The sequence below is a fragment of the Musca domestica genome, unplaced genomic scaffold (assembly GCF_030504385.1).
Source record: "Musca domestica strain aabys unplaced genomic scaffold, Musca_domestica.polishedcontigs.V.1.1 61, whole genome shotgun sequence".
NCBI classification, from domain to species: domain Eukaryota; kingdom Metazoa; phylum Arthropoda; class Insecta; order Diptera; family Muscidae; genus Musca; species Musca domestica.
The window spans coordinates 3,457,105-3,478,557 of NW_026712367.1; the positions used below are offsets into that span (position 1 = coordinate 3,457,105).

General features: G+C 34.3%; 1 protein-coding gene across 2 annotated transcripts in view; it reads left to right on the top strand.

The window, feature by feature from the left end:
* The window catches only part of LOC101892531 (rab11 family-interacting protein 3), a 192,724-nt gene that overhangs the window by 47,857 nt on the left and 123,414 nt on the right, over positions 1–21,453 (top strand). The window contains exons 2-4 of one of the 2 annotated variants that reach the window (XM_059129490.1): positions 7,276–7,687; positions 11,784–11,852; positions 17,398–17,442. In XM_059129490.1, the coding sequence (XP_058985473.1) occupies positions 7,341–7,687; positions 11,784–11,852; positions 17,398–17,442 (461 nt within the window). In that variant the 5' untranslated portion in view covers positions 7,276–7,340. The remainder of the gene's footprint in view (positions 1–7,275; positions 7,688–11,783; positions 11,853–17,397; positions 17,443–21,453) is intronic. The other variant, XM_059129491.1, reaches the window with a different exon arrangement.

A 21,453-nucleotide genomic window follows, 5' to 3' on the forward strand; every position in this document is an offset into this window, starting at 1 on the left:
TATCTAAACGGTTGTTGTTGTTACTTTCTGTTGTTATTGTGGGTTTTTGTTTACCGGTGGCTGAAACCCCCTCTCCCCCACCCACTACTTGAGAGCAACAGGTTGCTCTGTCTGGGGCTGCTTTGCTTTTCCACTGCTTCAACACAGGAAATTTAACATGAACTGATCTACTCCTCTCCGGTGTTTGTTTTTGTTTTTCGTTTTTTTTTTTGCTCCGTTCCTACTCCTCCCACTCGCTGTCATTTCATTCGGCGGAATTGTAAACAATTGCCAGCCAAAGCATTGTTGATATGGAAAATAATACGAACGAAGTGAAACAATGCCAAACGAGAGTCGGGTATTAGAATTTCAGTGCAAAATCGGGTGGATGGATAATGGGGTGGAGTGAGGGAAGAAATATTTTTGGAGAATGGAAATGCCATTTACATATTAGACGAGTGTGGAAATATATATTCCAGGTTATCCAAATTTTGGAACTGAATTATACGAAATATCCAGGTAGATCATTTGCTTTATCTGTATTAATCGAATGTCGTTAAATGGATTATCCGCATTGTCCGAACATTATAGATCCGTTCTCCAAATCTTCTAAATGTCATCAGAGAGAATTCTAAAAACTTTATCTCTGTTATCCAGATAGTATCCGTGTTATCCGAAAGTTATATATTCTTTATCCGCATTATCCGCCATCAGGAATTTATAAAGACATTATCCGCGTTATCCTGATATTAAAATTGTATTATCCGTGTTATCCGAACATTACAAATATTTTATTCGTATTATCCGGATATGGTAAAAAACATTTTTTTTAAGTTATCCGGAGGCTACAAGTGTTTTATCCGCTTTTTTACAATGCTTTTAATGTCTTATCCGAGTTATCCGAAAGCTATATTTGCTTTATCCACATTATCCAAAATTGTTTAAATGCTTTATCCGTGTTATCCACAATTTCCCAATGTATTATCTATGTTATCCGAGCCATATAAGTGCATTATCCACTTTATCCCAAACAAAAATATGCATTATCCAAGTTATCCGAAGAATATAAAACCATTTCTCGCGTTATTTGAACCATAAAAATGCATTATCCCTTTTATCCGAGGCATATAAATGCATTATCCATGTTATCCGTATTATCCGTATTATCCGGATATGGTAAAAAACATTTTTTGAGTTATCCGAAGGCTACAAGTGTTTTATCCGCTTTATTACAATACTGCAAATGCATTATCCGTGTTATCCGAAAGCTATAATTGCTTAATCCGCATTATCCGATTGTTGTAAATGCATCATCCGCATTATCCAAACTTTGAAAATTCAATGTCCACACTATTCGAGTGTTGTAAATACTTTATCCGTGTTATCCGAGTATTTTAAATGCATTATCCGCGTTTTCTAAAATGTTTGAAATGCTACACATGTTATCCGAATGTGGTTAATTTTTTATCCATGTTATCCGAATACTATAAAAACCTTCATAAGAACTAGTCAAACTTTTAAAATACATTATCCGCGTTATCCGAATATTTTTAATGTATTATCCACATAATGCTTTATCCAGGCTATCCGAATATTGTAAATTCGTTATCCGAACATTTTTAATGCTTTATCCGGGTTATCCAAATATTTAAAATTATTTATCCATATTATCCAAGAGTTTAAATGTTTTATCCACGTTATCCAAATAGTTTTATTTTTTATCCGCATTATCCAAAATCCCCCAAAGCCTTATCCGCGTCCAGATGGCTTATCCACGTTATCCAAAGTGTTCTAATAAAAAGTGTTCTATAAATGCATTATCCGTTGTATCCAGATATTATAAATATTTTATCCGTGTTATCCGAATATTATAAAAATGTTATCCGTATTATCCGGATATGGTAAAAACATTTTTTTGAATTATCCGAGAGCTATAAGTGTTTTATCCGCTTTATTACAATACTGCAAATGTATTATCCGAATTATCCGAAAGCTTTATTTTCTTTATCCGCATTATCCGCATTATTGTTGTAAATGCTTTATCCACATTATCCAAAATTGTTTAAATACTTTATCCGTGTTATCCACAATTTCTCAATGCATTATCTATGTTATCCGAGCCATATAAGTGCATCATCCACTTTATCCCAAACAAACAAATGCATTATTCGAGTTATCCGAAGTATATAAACCAATTTCTTACGTTATTTGAACCACAAAAATGCATTATCCCTTTTATCCGAGGCATATAAATGCGTTATCCATGTTATCCGTACTATCCGGATATGGTAAAAAACATTTTTTTGAGTTATCCGAAGGCTATAAGTGGTTTATCCGCTTTATTACAATGCTTTAAATGCCTTATCCGTGTTATCCGAAAACTATAATTGCTTTATCCGCATTATCCGATTGTTGTAAATGCATTATCCGCATTATCCAAACTTTGTAAATTCAATGGCCATACCATACGAGTGTTGTAAATACTTTATCCATGTTATCCGAGTATTTTAAATGCATTATCCGCGTTTTCCAAAATGTTTGAAATGCTACACATGTTATCCGAATGTGGTTAATTTTTTATCCATGTTATCCGAATACTATAAAAACCTTCATAAGAACTAGTCAAACTTTTAAAATACATTATCCGCGTTATCCGAATATTTTTAATGTATTATCCACATAATTCTTTATCCAGGCTATCCGAATGTTGTAAATTCGTTATCCGAACATTTTTAATGCTTTATCCGGGTTATCCAAATATTTAAAATTATTTATCCACATTATCCAAGAGTTTAAATGTTTTATCCACGTTATCCAAATAGTTTAATTTTTTATGCGCATTATCCAAAATCCCCCAAAGCCTTCTCCGCGTTATCCAAAGTGTTCTAATAAAAAGTGTTCTATAAATGCATTATCCGTTGTATCCAGATATTATAAATATTTTATCCGTGTTATCCGAATATTATAAAAATGTTATCCGTATTATCCGGATATGGTAAAAAAACATTTTCTGAGTTATCCGAAGGCTATAAGTAGTTTATCCGCTTTATTACAATGCTTTAAATGCCTTATCCGTGTTATCCGAAAGCTATATTTGCCTTATCCGCATTATCCGATTGTTGTAAATGCTTTATCTACTTTATCCAAGCACCTAAAATGCATTATCCGTGTTATCCACAATTTTCCAATGTATTATCTACGTTATCCGAGCCATATAAGTGCATTATCCACTTTATCCTAAAACAAACAAATGCATTATCCGACTTATCCGAAGTATATAAACCCATTTCTTACGTTATTTGAACCACAAAAATGCATTATCCCTTTTATCCGAGGCATATGAAGGCATTATCCATGTTATCCGTATTATCCGGATATAGTAAAAAAACATCTTTTTTGAGTTATCCGAAGGCTTAAAACGTTTTATCCGCTTTATTACAATGCTGTAAATGCATTATCCTTGTCATCCGAAAGCTATATTTGCTTTATCCGCATTATCCGATTGTTGTAAATGCTTTATCCGTGCATTTATCTATATTATCCGAGTCATATAAGTACATTATCCACTTTATCCCAAACAAACAACAGCATTATCCGAGTTATCCGAAGTATATAAACCCATTTCTCACGTTATTTGAATCACAAAAATGCATTATCCCTTTTATCCGAGGCATATAAATGCATTATCCATGTTATCCGTATTATCCGGATATGGTAAAAAACATTTTTTTTGAGTTATCCGAAGGCTATAAGTGTTTTATTCGCTTTATTACAATGCTGTAAATGTATTATCTGTGTTATCCGAAAACTATAATTGCTTTATCCGCATTATCCGATTATTGTAAATGCGTTATCCGCATTATCCAAAATTTATAAATTCAATGGCCATACCATACGAGTGTTGTAAATACTTTATCAGTGTTATCCGAGTATTTTAAATGCATTATCCGCGTTTTCTAAATATTTGAAATGTTATATCCGTTTTATCCGAACTGAGTAAATTTTTTATCCATATTATCCGAATACTATAAAACCTTCTTGCGTACTAGCCAAACTTTTAAGTTACATTATCCGCGTTATCCGAATATTTTTAATGCTTTATCCGGGTTATCCAAATATTTAAAATGCTTAATCCCCCTTATCCAAAGTGTCTGAATGCCTTATCCACGTAATCCAAATAGTTTAATTTTTTATCCGCATTATCCAAAATCCCCCAATGGCTTATCCGCGTTATCCAAATTGTCTACATGACTTATCCACGTTATCCAAAGTGTCCTAATGCTTTATCCACGTTATCCAAAGTGTCTCAATGCTTTATCCGCGTTATCCAAATTGTCTGAATGCCTTATCCACGTTATCCAAAGTGTGTAATGCTTTATCCGCGTTATCCCAATGGTCCAAATGCGATATCCACGTTATCCTAAGTATGCCAATGCTTTATCCACGTTATCCTAATACTCTAAATGCTTTATCCGCATTATCCAAATTGTCTAGATGGCTTATCCACGTTATCCAAAGTGTTCTAATGTTTTATCCACGTTATCCGAACAGTCTAAATTCTTTATCCACGTTATCTAAATGGTCCGAATGTTTTATCCGCGTTATCCAAATAGTCTAAATACCTTATCCGCTTTATCCGTGTTATCCAAATTGTCTGAATGCCGTATGCACGTTATCCTAAGTGTGTCAATGCTTTATCCGCGTTATCCAAATAGTCTAAATACCTTATCCGCGTTATCTTAAGTATCTAAATGCCTTATCCGCGGTATCCAAAGTGTCCCAATGCTTTATCCGCGTTATCCAAAGTGCTTCAATGCTTTATCCGCATTATCCAAATAGTCTAAATGCATTATCCGCGTTATCCAAATTGTCTGAATGCCTTATCCACGTTATCCAAAGTGTGTCAGTGCTTTATCCGCGTTATCCAAATAGTCTAAATGCTTTATTCGCGTTATCCGAAGTGTGCCAAGGCAATACCCACGTTATCCAAAGTGTCCTAATGCCTTATCCGCGTTATCCAAAGTCTACCGGTGCTTTATCCACGTTATCCAAAGTATCTCAGCGCTATATCCGGGCTATCTAAAGTGTCTTAATGCTTTATCCGCATTATCCAAATTGTCTGAATACCATATCCTCGTTATCCAAAGTGTCCCAATGCTTTATCCGCGCCATCCAAATAGTCTAAATGGCTTATCCGCGTTATCTTAAGTGTCTTAATGCTTTATCCGCGTTATCCAAATAGTCTAGATACCTTATCTACGTTAACTAAATTGTCGCAATGCTTTATCCGGGCTACCCAAAGTGTCTTAATGCTTTATCCGTGTTATCCAAATAGTCTAAATGCCTTATCCGCGTTATCCAAATAGTCTGAATACGTTATCCACGTTATCCAAAGTGTCCCAATGCTTTATCCGTGCCATCCAAATAGTCTAAATGGCTTATCCGCGTTATCTTAAGTGTCTCAATGCTTTATCCGCGTTATCCAAATAGTCTAGATACCTTATCTACGTTAACTAAATTGTCACAATGCTTTATCCGGGCTACCCAAAGTGTCTTAATGCTTTGTCCGTATTATCCAAATAGTCTGAATACGTTATCCAAAGTGTCTCAATGCTTTATCCGCGTTATCCAAAGTGCGTCAATGCTTTATCCGCATTATCCAAATAATCTAAATGCATTATCCGCGTTATCCAAAGTGTACCAATGTCTTATCCACGTTATCCAAATATTATAAATGCCTTATCCGTGTTATGCAAAGTGTTCAAAGAGCTTATATGGCTTATCCACGTTATCCAAAGCGCCACAATGGCTTATCCACGTTATCCAAAGTGTTCTAATGGCTTATCTGCTTTATCCAAATGGTCCAAATGCCTTATCCGCGTTATCCAAATAGTCTAAATGCCTTATCCGTGTTATCCAAAGTGTCCCAATGCTTTATCCGCGTTATCCAAAGTGCGTCAATGCTTTATCCGCATTATCCAAATAGTCTAAATGCATTATCCGCGTTATCCAAAGTGGACCAATGTCTTATCCACGTTATCCAAATATTATAAATACCTTATCCGCGTTATCCAAAGTGTTCAAAGACCTTATATGGCTTATCCACGTTATCCAAAGCGTCACAATGGCTTATCCACGTTATCCAAAGTGTTCTAATGGCTTATCTGCTTTATCCAAATGGTCCAAATTCCTTAACCGCTTTATCCAAATAGTCTAGATGCCTTATCCGCGTTATCCAAATAGTTTAAATACCTTCTCCAGGTTATCCAAAGTGCGTCAATGCTTTATCCGCATTATCCAAATAGGCTAAATGCATTATCCGCGTTATCCAAATCGTCCCAATGGCTTATCCACGTTATCCAAGTAGTCTAGATGGCTTATCCACGTTATCCAAAGTGTTGTAATGTTTCATCCATGTTATCCAAATAGCCTAAATGCATTATCCGCGTTATCCAAAGTGTTCAAATGCCGTATCCGCGTTATCCAAATGCTCAAAATGCCTTATCCACGTTATCCAACGTGTCCCAATGATTTATCCACGTCATCCAAAGCTTTCCAATGGTTTATCCGCGTTATCCAAAGCGTCCTCATGTCTTATCCGAGTTATTCAAAGCCTCCTAATGACTTATCCGCCTTATCCCAAGTGTGCCAATGCCTTATCCAAATATTCAAAAAACTTTATTCAGGCTATATATTTTTGTTTTTCTTATTTTTAAAAATCCTTAAAAAAAATTCTCGCTCCACCCCAATACCCCCCGGCAGACCCCAATCACAGATATTTTTATTTTTTGTTGTATGCGGTGCAGTGCGGTGTAGGTATTGAAAATAATAATAACTATTGATTTGTGTGTGCTCTACTGACAATCATTCATATCTATGTCATCGATCTAAGGTAACGAACGACAGACAAACGCGTCCTTCCTTCCGACGTCGACAACGCCACAAAGGTGATTTCTAGGTGACTAGAGGAGGTCGTAAATAATACTCGGACTAATGATGGTGTCTTGTCAATAAATGTCACTAATAATTGTTTGACAACAATGGATATTGAGGGTGTATTGGACCCCTCTCTCTCTCTCCCCCTATTGGCTCCTTATAGGGAGATTCAATTTTTTTGGGTTTTTATGTCAAGGCGAAAAATGTTTTTTTTTTTTTTTAACACATTTGGATATTTTGGGGAATGCGTAATTGGAGTTTATAGAATTTGGGTTATCAATTTTTTCCGACCCATAAATATTTAAGTAACACGCAGCCTTGTCCCACATTAACTAATTTTTTCCCTTCTTCTCTTTCCAGCATTCCATTTAACTGCCCTCAAAATTCCTCAATTGTGAACAGAGAAAAACACTCCCACCCTCACCATGGCACCCATGCCGAGTAACAAAAGTTCAACGGTCACCACAACTCCCAGTGCCAATTATCTGTTCGCCTCCACCCCTGATTCCGGCGATAGCAGTTCAACACCCTCCAGTCCCCCATCCAGCACGGATCCGGGCAAGTCCCAATGTTCCTCGCTGTCGGACGGCGAATCCTTTGAGGGCTATGGTGAAAATGAATTGGGCAGCATCCATTTGTCGCATCACTCGCACGAAGACCATGTCGATCATGCCCTCTCGCCGACCGATGCCAATGGCAATTTGAACGGCAGTTCGGGTGTGGAATTGGATTTGGCGCCGCATCAACACCACAGCTCGTCGACACCACAACAGTGAGTATTTTGAGAATTTACTTTTTGTTTTTATTTATCTGAAGGAGGAGGATAATGTGGATAATCTACTTTATTCGAAAGCCCAAAAAAATTATGCACGTTATCCGAAAGGCCAAAAAAAAAAATATTTAACCACATTATCCACGTTATCCGAAAGCCCAGGAAATTTATCCACCCTATCCGCTTGTCAACAATTCATTATCCACTTTATCTGAAATCCTAAAGAATTTATCCGTGTTATCCCTTTGATAAAAAAAATCGTTATCCACTTTATACGGAAGGCCTAAATAGACTCCACGTTATCCGAGAGGACGAAAAGTTTATCCGCATTATCCATTTGAAAAAAAAATCGATCCGCTTTATCTGAAAGACATAACTTAGTTATCCGTTGACATATCTACGTTATCCAAAATCTTTATCCGTGTTATCCAAAGTCTCCAAATGCTTTATCCGCGTTATCCAATGTATGCCAATGCTTTATCCAAGTTATCTTAATAGTCTAGATACGTTATCCGCGTTATCCAAAGTGTCCTAATGCTTTATCCGCTTTATCTTAAAGACATAGCATAGTTATCCGTTGGATTAAAATTCGTAATCCACGTTATCCGAAGCCTAAAAAGTTTATCCGCATTATCTATTTGACAAAAAATCTTTATCCGCTTTATCCGAAAGTCGTAAAAAGTTTATCCGTTTTGAGAAAATTATGCATTATCCACTTTATCCGAAGGGCATACATGGGTTATCCATTTTATCCACTTGACTTCAATTCATTATCCACGTTATTCGAAAGTTCCAAAAATTTATCTGCATTATCCATTTGACAAAAACTTGCTATCCACGTTATCCGAAAGGCCTAAATAGGTTATCCATGTTTATCCGGAAGCCAAAAACGTTTATCCGTGACAAAAATTCGTTATCCACTTTATCCGAAAGACATAAATTCGTCATCCGTTTGATTTAGACTCATTATCCGCGTTATCCGAAAGCATAAAAAATGTATCCGCTTTATCCGAAAGACCTAAAAAGTTTATCCACGTTATCCGTTTATTATCCGCGTTATCCTGAAGACTCCATTAGTTTATCCGGAAGCCCAAAAAATGTTTATCCGTGACAAAAATTCATTATCCACTTTATCCGAAAGACATAAATCCGTCATCCGTTTGATTTAAATTCGTTATCCACGTTATCCGAAAGCAAAAGAATTTATCCACTTTATCCGAAAGGCCTTAAAAGGTTAACCACGTTATCCGCGTTATCCTGATAACTCCATTAGTTTATCCGCGTTATCCATTTGACAAAAAATCGTTATCCACGTTATCCGAACGCCCATAAAATTTATCCGCGTTATCTGTTTGACGAAAATCCGATATCCACGTTATCCGAAAGACATATATCCGTTATCCGTTTGATATAAATTCATTATCCGGGTTATCCGAAAACCCAAAAAGGTTTATCTGCTTTATCCGAAAGGCCTAAGTAGTTTATCCACGTTATCCGAAAGCCGTAAAAGTTTATCCGCATTATCCATGTCCCAAAAAAACATTATCCACGTTATCCGAACGCCCACAAAATTTATCCGCGTTATCCATTTGACAAAAATTTATTGTCTGCGTTATCCGAAAGACTTCCATTTGATTTAAATTCATTATCCAGGTTATCCGAAAGGCCTGAAAAGTTTATCCACGTTATCCGGAAGGCTCTAATGGTTTATCCGCTTTATCCGTTCTCCACGTTCTCCGAAAGACATATATCCGTTATCCGTTTGATTTTAATTCATTATCCAGGTTATCCGAAAGCAAAAAAGTTTATCCGCTTTATCCGAAAGGCCTAAAAAGTTTATCCACGTTATCCGTTTGTCCTCAGGACCGTATACACGCTATTCAAAATGGCTTAATTCATTATCCCCGTTATCGGAAAGGCTCCAATAGTCTATCCGCGTTATCCGAAAGACATATATCCGTTATCCACTTGATTTAAATTCATTATCCGGATTATCCGAAAGCTCAAAAATGTATTCGCTTTATCCGAAAAGCCTAAATATGTTATCCGTTTGTCCTCAGGACAATATCGACGTTATTTAAAAGCCTAAATAGCTTATCCACGTTATCCGAAATGTCTAAATTCATTATCCGCGTTATCCGAAAGGCTTCAGTAGTTTATCCACGTTATCCGTTTGACCTCGGGACAATATCAACGTCATACCAAAGGCCTAAATAACTTATCCGCGTTATCCTGAAGACTCAATTAGTTTATCCGCGCTATCTGAACGTCCACAAAGTTTATCCGCGTTATCTGTTTGATGAATTTCCGTTATCCACGTTATCCGAAAGACGTAAATCCGTTATCCGTTCGATTTAAATTCATTATCCGGATTATCCGAAAGCTCAAAAATTTATTCGCTTTATCCGAAAAGCCTAAATATGTTATCCGTTTTTCCTCAGGGCAATATCAACGTTATTTAAAAGCCTAAATAGCTTATCCACGTTATCTGAAATGTCTAAATTCATTATCCGCGTTATCCGAAATGCTTCAGTAGTTTATCCACGTTATCCGTTTGACCTCAGGACAATATTAACGTCATGCCAAAGGCCTAAATAACTTATCCGCGTTATCCTGAAGACCCATTTAGTTTATCCGCGCTATCCGAACGTCCACAAAGTTTATCCGCGTTATCTGTTTGATGAATTTCCGTTATCCACGTTATCCGAAAGACCTCAGGACAATATGAACGTCACTTCAGAAGCCTAAATAGTTTATCCACATTATCTGAAATGCCTAAATTTGTTATCTGCGTTATCCGAAAGGCTCCAATAGGTTATCCAAGTTATCCATTTGACAAAAAATCGTTATCCACTTTATCCGAAAGACCTTAATAATTTATCCATAAAGTACAAAAACGTTATCCGCTCTCTAAAAATCGTTATCCGAACGCGCAAAAAATTTATCCGTGTTATCCATTTGTCGTAAATTCTTTATCCACTCTATCCGAAATGCATACATCCGTTATCCGTTTAATTTAAATTCAATAGCCGCTTTATTCGAAAGCCCAAAAAGTTTATCCGCTTTATCCGAAAGGCCTAAATATGTTATCCACGTTATGCTTTTTCCTCAGGACAATGCCTACATTGTGTCAAAAGCCTTAATAGTTTATCCGCGTTATCCAAATTGACTAAATTCAATATCCGCGTTATCCGAAAGGCTCCAATACTTTATCCGCTTTATCCATTTGACAAAAAATTCGTTATCCACTTTATCCGAGAGAGCTTGATATCTCAAAAATTTGTTATCCACTTTATCCAGCAGGCCTTAATTGTTTATCCACGTTATCCGAAAGCCCAAAAAGTTTATCCGCGTTATCCATTTGACAGCAAAACCGTTATCCACGTCATCCGAAAGACAAAAAAAATTTATCCGCGTTATCCATGTGACAAAAAATCGTTATCCACGTTATCCGATTTCCGTAAATAGTATCGACGTTATCCGAAAAGCCTAACCATTTTATCCACGTTATCCGTTTGACTTCAGTTTATTATCCACGTTATCCGAAGGCCTCAAAAAATTTTTCCGCGTTTTCCATTGGAAAAAATTTCGTTATCCACTTTATCCGAAAGGCCTAATTCTGTTGTCGGAAAGGCTTAAATGGATATATCATTTTTTTATTTCCATTTTTCGTTGTGAAAACATTATTGGCTTTTCCCATCAATCAAAATTCTGTAACACCCCCTTCCAGCACCCACCCCCTCCAACAGTTGACAAATTTCCAAATTGTCATTTGCCTGTCGCAACAGTGAAAAGATAACGAGCCACTAGTTCGGGAGGGCTGCCAAACTGTCGCATGGTGCTCTATTTTTAGAGTCATGCCGGGCCGTTAGTTTACCTTTTGCCAATAATTAATGAAGAGAAGAATCGGAAAATTTTACATGACTCGCTAGCAAATGGAAAACGTGTTGCTATTTCTGGCGTGGGAGCTAAGGTGAATGGATAACAGCTGATGCTTTTACGTCATAATAATATCGAACTTTCATTGTTTTGTTTTTTTCAAAATTATTTTGTTAATTATTTTTTTTTTTCTTTTTTTATTTAATTTTACTTTCAGCGATGATGATTTAAGTTTCATACCACGCGATAATTGGACACGCATGAGTTTGAGGCGTACGCCCACCAAGTAAGTGGTCAATTTAAAGAAAAATTCAGAAATTCTATTTGGAAAACTTAGTTTTAAGATTATCGGCTAATTGTGGGCAATTGGTTTCGTGTTCAGTTCGGAAATGCTTGAAATGAAGTTGTCATTCTATGGCTTTCCGCTTTGACGAACAATTGTTAGCTTCTGGCCTGGCTATCCCCATACCATAAAATTATTTCGTTGCTTTTGCCATTATGATTGTCTCATACTTCGATTCAGTTAGTGTTTTTTGCTTTGTTGTTTCATTACCGGTTCCATGCTCCGTCTTACCCTCTCTTCCAGTTCCCTTAGCCTGCAATTTTTTAGGCTTTTGTTTCAGCCATTTAAATTAATTTTTTGTAGGGGGAACTTTGCTTTTGTATGCATTTGTTCCATGTTGTTGCTCTTCTGTCTCTCTCTCTCTTTCTCTGTAATTCTCTCCTCTCTTTTGTTTGTGTATTGCAAACCGGTTTGCAAAATTTTGAATCTGGGCTTTGTTGCTTAAGGCTAGCTTTTTTTGGACGTAGCTATTTATTTTATTTCACCAGTTGAACGAGAAACGAAAAAAAAAATAACCTCATCATCATCATCGGACGCTTGACCTGGCTACCCTCATCCAGTTATGGTTATTGGCTATTCAACCAGCTTGTAATTCTGCCAAGTTCCTACCCATTTCTCATGTAAAACATAAGCGGTTTACAATTTTTTTCTTTTTGGCTTCCATTATTTTATGTTTATTTGGGTATGAGTCAGTCGGGCAGCCACTCACAACACACACACACAGGTCGCCATATCTTGGCCAACTACGTCATAGCCAGTCAAACGGCAGCAGCATTCATGTTTAGTTTTTCTTGTTTTTATGATTGTTTTTTGTTTGTTTTTGGCTTTGGCATCAACAGAGATTTTTCCCACATCAATTTCAATTGCTTTCTGGCTGAGAGAGCGAGAGAGTCACACAATGAGAAATAGAGAAAGAAATTAGTAAATATCTCTTAAAAACAATTTTTGAACATTGAGAGTAAATGCGAGAGCAAGAGAAAGGGAAGTGTGTTATCTCTTAATGTTGTAGCATTTTATACCGTAAAGATGTCTAGGAATCAGTGTTGCCAATAACGTTGCAAAGGAAAAGTGACTCAAAAAAAGCCAAAAAAAAAAAAAAATAAATATATAAATATAATAAATAAATAATAAATAAAAAAATATAATAAAAAATAAAAATTAAATAAAATAATAAAAAAAACAAAAATAAACATAAAAAAATGTAAAAAATTAAATTAAATAATAAGTATAAAAAATGAAAATAATATAAAAAATAACAATAAAATAAAAAAAAAATAAAAATCGACGGAACTGTCAGGAAATAAATTTGGTTCGGATAAAATATTTCTAATTTTTTTTTTATTAAATTAAAAAAATAAAATTAGAAAAAATAATAATAAATAATAATAAAAAAACAAAAAAATAAATAAATAAAATAATAAGAATAAAAAATGAAAATAAAATAAAAAAATAACAATAAAATAAAAAAATAAAAATAGAAAAAAAAATAAAAATCGACGGAACTGTCAGGAAATAAATTTGGTTCGGATAAAATATTTCTAATTTTTTTTATTAAAATAAAAATAATAAAAGTAGAAAAAAAATAAAATAATAATAAAAAAAAAACAAAAAAAAAACATAAAATAATAAGAATAAAAAATGAAAATAATATAAAAAATAACAATAAAATAAAAATAGAAAAAAAAAAATAAAAAAACGAAAGAACTGTCGTTAAATTTGGTTCGGATAAAATATTTCTAATTTTTTTATTAAATTAAAAAAAAAAAAAAATAAAAGTAGAAAAAAAAAAATAATAAAAATAATACCCCCAACACAAAGTGCTCTAGGGTATAAATAAAAATAGAAAAAATAAATATCGATGGAATTGTCAGGAAAAGTCGCTTAATTTGGTTCGGATAAAAATATTTCAAAATTTTTTTTTCATTAACGTCTGTTTGATTTAAATATTTAATATCCACATTATCCGAAGGGCCGCTTGAGTTTATCCATTTTATCCGTTTGCCCTAATTATCCGAAAAATCAAAAAAGTTTATCCGCGTTATCCATTCGAATAAAATGTATTATCCACTTTATCCAAAAGACCTTAATCGCTTACCCGTTTGACAAAGATTCGTTATCTAACTTTATCCGAAAGCCCCAAAAATTTATCCGCGTTATCCATTTGATAAAAAATTGTAATTCACTTTATCCTAGAGGCCTAAATAGGTTATCCATGTTATCCATTTGACTTCAATTCATTATCCACGTTATCCGAAAGCCTAGAAAATTTATCCGCGTTATCCATTTGTCAAAAAATCGTTATCCACTTTTTCCGAAAGACCAGAAAATTATCCGTTACCCATTTGGTAAAAAATTGTTATTCAGGTTATCCTAGAGGCCTAAATAGGTGATCCTCGTTATATATTTGACATCAACTCATTATCCACGTTATCCAAAAGTTCAAAAAAAGCTATCCGCGTTATCCATTTGTATAAAATTCATTATCCATTTTGTCCGAAAGACTTAAGTAGACTATCCACATTATCCAAAATACCGAAGAAATTAATCCATTATCCGAAAGGTCTAAAACGTTTATCCACTTTATCCACCTCACTACAAATACCTATTGGCGTTATCCAAAAGACCAAAAAATTATCCGCGTTATCCATTTGACTAAGATTTTTTCCACTCTATCCGAAAGGTCTAAATAGTTTATCCACATTATCCGAAAGACCTTAATTGTTTATCCGCGTTATCCGTTTGACTGCAATTTATTATCCAATATAGCCGAAAGGTCTAAATAGTTTATCCACATTCGTTATCCCCACTTTATTCGAAAGGCCTAAAGTCGTTATCCACTTTATCCGAAAGGCCTTAATTATTTATCCACGTTATCCGTTTGACTGCGATTTATTATACACATTAACCGAAATCTTAAACAATTTATTCGCATTATCCATTTGACTAAAATTCGTTATCCACTTTATCTGAAAGGCTTAAATTCGTTATCGCCGTTATCCAAAATGCCTAAAGTCGTTATCCACTTTATCCGAGAGGCTTTAATTCAATATCCACAATATCCGAAAGCCTAAAAAACTTATCCGCTTTATCCGTTTGACTAAAATTTGTTATCCACTTTATCCGAAGGGTCTAAATAGGTTATCCACTTTTACGAAAGGCCTAAATTCGTTATCGCCGTTATCCAAAATTCCTAAAGTCGTTATCCTCTTTATCCTAGAGGCTAGAGTTTGACTGCAACTCATTATCCACATTATCCGAAATCCTAAAAAAACTTATCCGCGTTATCCGTTTGACTAAAATTCCTTATCCACTTATTCGAAAGATCTAAATAGTCTATCCACTTTACCCGAGAGGCCTTAATTACCTATCCACTTGATCCGAAAGGCCAAATTGCTTATCAGCGTTTAAAGTTTTATTTCAAGTCATTATTGACATTATCCGAAAGCCTAAAAATGTATCCGCGTTATCCCTGTGACCGAAACCCATTATCTCCTTTATCCAAAAGATATCTACTTTTATCCAAAAGCCCTAAACACTTTATCCACTTCATCGGAAATACCTAAATATTTTATCCGCATTATTCATTCCTCATTACCTAAATTATTTATCCGTGCTATCTGAAAGACCTAAATGACTTTTCCCCGTTATCCGTAGGGTAAAATAGGTTACATATGTTATCCATTTTATAAACAATTGTTATCCCCGTTATGCGAAAGTTCCAAACAGTCCATCAACTTTATCCGATTGACTTTAATTTCTTTCAATTTATTGACAATGTCCTGTTGGTCTTAATTCAATATTTTATTCGTTGTTCGTGAGGCTAAATATTTTATCCATGATATCCGTAGGACTTAAATTCATTATCTTTGATGCCCGAAAATTAAAATAGTTTATTCTGGTTACCAACTTTATCCGAAAGGCCAAAAAAAGTTTATTCAAAATTATTTGTTTATAAAAATCCGCATAGTGTTCTTATATTTATACCCTACACCACAAGGTGTCCAGGTTATTATGTCTTTGTGCATTTGTTTGTAACAGGCAAAAGGAAACGAGATAGACCCACATTTCTTTTTGATGATCTGCATAGAATCACATTCTGAGTAGATTTATGCATGTCCGTCCGTCTGTCCATGTATTTTTGTAAACAAGGTACAGTTCGCAATTGTTGTCCTATCCAGATGAAAATTTGCACAATTTATTTGTTTGACCCAAGGACGAACCCTATTGAAATTGGAGGTGATCGCTCAAAATTTAGATATAGCTCCCATATATATCTTCGTCCGATTTGCCTTTTATTGTGCTCCAAACGTCTAATATCATCCCGAATAGTATGGAATTTTGCACATACAACCAAATTAGGCCTGAAAATAAGTATGCCAAATTTGATCGAAATCGGTGCAGATATAGCTATAGCCCCCATATATATATATTGTTCATCCGATTTGTTATTTTAGTCCTCCGCAGCCGTAATATGCACTCTGCAACAACAATATTTGGGGAAATATATCAAATACAGCTCAGAAATACATTTGCTAAATTTTATGGAGATCGGTTCAGATTTGGATATACCTCCCATATATAACTTCGTCCGATTTACCTTTTATTGTGCACCAAACGTCTAATATTTGTCCAAATGGGATGGAATTTGGCACTTACGACCGAATTGAGTCTAGAAGCTAGTATGTCAAATTTGGTGAAGATCGGTTCAGATATAGCTATAGCTCCCATATATACTGTTCGTCCGATTTATAATATTTGTTACCCACAGCCGTAATATGCACTCCGTAACAACGATTTTCAGGGAAATATATCAAATACAGCTCAGAAATATCTTTGCCAAATTTTATCGAGATTGGTTCCGATTTGGATATAGCTCGCATATATATCAAGTGGGCGATACAAGTCCGAATTTAAAAGATTAGATGTAAAGAAGTCTGAGGATATAACACTTCATTTCTTGTTTCAAATGCTGTTTGGTTATAAAATTCTCCATTTTAATCTTTTGGTCCTTCAAAAATGTTTTGGACACCAATGACTTTCAGACTCGATATATAGCAATTTATATTTAAAAGTAATTGTTTTTCTTCTAATTTTTTTTTTAATTTTTCTGGTCGATTTTTTGTCCTGAGAATTTTTTTTTTGTTGAATTCTTTTTTCCACTGGTTTCATTTTCATCCATTTCAAATCATTTTTGCGGTATAATTAAGAGAAAAGTTGAAATATTTGGCAATCATCCATCCTCTTCAAATTTCATACCTAAGAGCAAGTCTATATAAGCCATGCATTTGCCTAAGACTCTTAGTAGAGTCAATTGCAAAATTCATACAAATCAGTACTCTTGTTATTACCGTTCTCTTATCTCAATTATATTCTTCTCTTTTGAAATACTATTTTGATAAGTTAATTAAAAAAAATATTTATTTTTTTCTTTCTTTTTTCTTCTTTTATTTGCCAAATTTTTTGTAAATCATCGTCATCGCACACCCAGAAACCCGGACAGTTTAGCCAACCGTCGCTGGGGATCAATGAGACAGTAAGATTTTTTTTATTTATATTTGGTTCAAGGGTTTCAAAAAATGAACTTAATGCTTACTAAAAATGTTTGTAAATATGCTTCTTGGGGATAATTTGGTGGTGATTTTATGTAAATAATTTTATTTTAAGAAAAATTGGCGATATGTTCTTTTTCTGCAAGAATTTTGCTTAGAACTTCTTAACTTTAACTTCCAGAAAACATAATTTCATCTAAAAACATTAACCAACCATAAATTGTTTGTCATCTTGTCTGTGTTATCTCCAAAGGCATCATCTCATCCTCCCCTTTTGGAAACTCTGTTAATATTTGGGCATAACATAATATGGGTGTCGTATGATAATTTGATTTAATAAATACAGAGAGAATAAGATATCGATTAAATTTTATAATCCTATTTATAAAATGTCGGAGAGGTAATAAAGACCCCTTTGAGAAGGTTATATCTTCTAAGTTTCGTTGAAAGAAGCCTCGTTTACCTTTACATTGATGTAAAATTTGTTGAAGTATCTCATCAAATACCAGAGATATGCTGGAACGAAGACAATTACAAAATATGGTGATCAATTCGAGCGTTTTGCGTAACTAGCGTCCAGAGGACATAACTCCTAAAGTTATGGGTGTATCTTTAAAAATCTAATTGGTTTTCAAAGTTAGAGCTCTACTCCTTCCTGCAATGCCATAATATTGGCAATTCTCAGCACAAAAATTCAAAAAAGAGATGGGGTACAAATAGACAAAAAAGTCTCTTAAGGACTTTGGAATTTTTGTAAGTAACAGGTAATATTGTAGGTTATATTCTTAAGAAATAGGTGTATCTTGAAGAAAAAGTTTGTTTTTTAAAAGTAAGAGCTCTATTCATTCCTGAAATGTCATAATATTGACAGATGTCGGCACAAAAATTCAAAATAGAAGTGGGGTAGAAGTGGACAAAAAAAGTCTCTTAAGGACTTTTGGAAATTTTTAAAGCAACAGGTCAATTTTTGGTTCCTAGTTGGGATCTTGTTCAGAAAATTAATTTCTATCGAAAGCTTAATATCTATCCTTCACAAAAATGTATTATTTGTGAATATAACTCACAAAATGCCAAAGATATGCTAAATAGAAGGCATGCGCAAAACTTGAAGGCATGCGCAAAAATATGCTGTATTTTCTGATTTTTTTGGGTAATTGGTTACTGGGGACCACAACTTCGGTTATAATCGCAATATCTTCCCGAAATAAATAGATTTTGATAGTAAAGGTACTTCGGAGTTCATTGCTGCAAAGATATTGCCATAAAAAAATCCGAAAATTTTTAAAAACTTGAGATTTGAAAATTGATTTTACCATGACACATGAGTAGCACGAAGAACGTGATACTTATGGGACCCTATCTTTGGACTCCGACTGAGTAGTGATATGAAACTACTAGAATTTGATAGGAGATCGTATTAACGTTATAATGATGTGACAAGATTTGTTATAGCTAACAAAGCACCAGAGATACGGCTGAATGAGGACATGCATGTAACAGTGTCATATTTTTTCTACTTTTTAAGTAATCATCTTCTAGGTTGCATAACTTCGGATATAATCGCAATATCTTCCTGAAATAAACTGATTCTGATAGCTGAGATGCTTCTTACATCAGGGATGCATATATATTCCCATAAAAAGTTCCTCAAATATTAAAAAACTTGAAAATTAATATCACATATGCTACACTGTGATGGTGGGGCGCATGAGGCCCCATATCTGGAATCTGAATTAGTAGTGGCATGAAATGACAAATATGTCATAGAAGAGCGTATTATGGTTATAAGGGTGTGACAAGCTTTGTTGTAGCTCAAAAAATACAAGAGATATGATCAAATGAAAACGCGTGCGCAAAAATGGCATATTTTCGGCTTTTTTGGGTAATCACTTTCCAGGTACCATAACTTCTAAAGTTATTGGATTATTACTTTAAAATAAATTGATTTGGAGAGCGTTAATCTTTCTTTTAACAGATATCTACTAAACTTTCTGCCTAAAAACAAAAAAATTATGAAAAACTTGAAAATTAAAAATAAATTTTTTACAAAATTGCATATGTTATACAGCGATGGTGGTACTTTTGGGACCCTATCTTTTGACTCCGACTTAGTAGCGGTATATAAAAAAACTGAGCTTTGAAGAAGGTCGAATTACCTTCCCAGTGATGTTAAAAATTATGTTGAACCTCATGAAATACCAGAGATATGTTCACAAGAAGACAGGTCCGCAAATACGTCATACTTTATAGCCTTTTAAGTAACCACTTTCTATGGGATATAACTTCCGAAGTTATTGGGCTATCCTTACAAAATAAATTGATATTGAAGGCATAGATAGATCTCATTTAAGTGGTCTACAAATATTTTGATAAAAATCATCTGAAATTTTAAAAAAAAATAAAAATTTTGAACTGTCCTTTACTGAAACAAATGTGTCCTGCATGATTGTCGCGATTATAGGGCCACATCTTTGGAGTCTGTCTGAATATCGTTTTGACATTAAAAGGAGATCGATAGAAGGGCGTCTGAACTTTACATTGATGTAGCATACATTGTTGTAACTCTCAAAATACGGTAGATATGGTCAAATGACTACATGTGCCCAAATGTGTCATATTTTTGGGGCATTTTGGGTAATCACTTCCTGTGGACTATAACTTTTGAAGTAGCTGAGGTATCATTGCAACATAAATTGATATTAAAAGTATAAATACTTCCTTATTTTGAAGAATTCAAGAACAATGGCAAAAAGTTTCCAAAATATTTGAAAAATCTGAAAATATAGTCTTTTTACTTAACTTTAGCAAATGTGTCAGACATGATTGCCGTGCTTACAGGACCACATCGTTTGCATTTGTCTGAATATCGTTTTGATATTAAAAGGGGATGGATAGAAGGGCGTCTGACGTTTACATTGATATAGCATACATTGTTGTAAGTCTCAAAATATGGAATATGTGTTCAAATGATGATATGTGAGCCAAAAAGGCAAATTTTTAAATATTTTGGGTAATTTCTTCCTTTTGACCATAAGTTCTGTAATAGTTGGTCTATCGTTTCGAAATAAATTGATAGGGAAAGTATAGATACGTATCATTTTAGTGATTAAGAAATGTTCTGGAAGGAAGTTGTTTAAATATTTCAAATACTTAAAAATTTTATCTTTTTCCTTTACTGTAACATATGTATCAGACATGATTGCCCCACCAACAAGAACTTATCTTTTGAGTCTGTTTGAATATCGCTATGTAATCGAAAGGAGATGGGAAGAAGAGTGCCTGACCTTTACATTGAGGTGCTATACTTTGTTGTAACTTTCGAAACACGGGAGATATGACCAAATGAAAACAAGTGCGCAAATATGATATATTTTTGGCATTTTTGGGTAACCACGTTCCAGGACCCATAACTTTTTGAATATGTGGTGTATCTCTATTAAATATTTATTTTTGGAAAGAGCAAGCTATATACTCTTCCAAAATACATACATTTCTTTGAAAAATTTGTTAAAACTTTGGAAAAATTGCACATGGGTTTGGTATTTTGTCAAATTATGGGCTTGAAATCATGATACGACTCATGAGATCATAACCTCTGACTCCGATCGAATTTCGATATGAGAAGACCGGCGTTGGAAAGATATGAGCCTTCTCTTCAATATAGCGTGTATGTTCATAGAATTATATCCAAAAACCTAGCCTTGAAGTTAGGTTTTCTGAATGGCAATCGTTGAATCCACGTACACGAAAATGAAGACATGATCTCAGCAATCATCTACCTTGAAATGGTTGGTCTGAAATTAATGTTTTGTGTGGTATTTGACATCTGGAATTATGTATCGTCAGCCATACGTCATTTTTTTTGTTGGTACGCATATTCTGACATTTCTTCTCTTCCCTCATTCCATCACATTTAAACTGCCCTTAAGGCAATGTGTTTGGGCCAATTTCTATCATAACTGCTTTTTGCTTGGCCAAATATTTAGGTCAGCTTA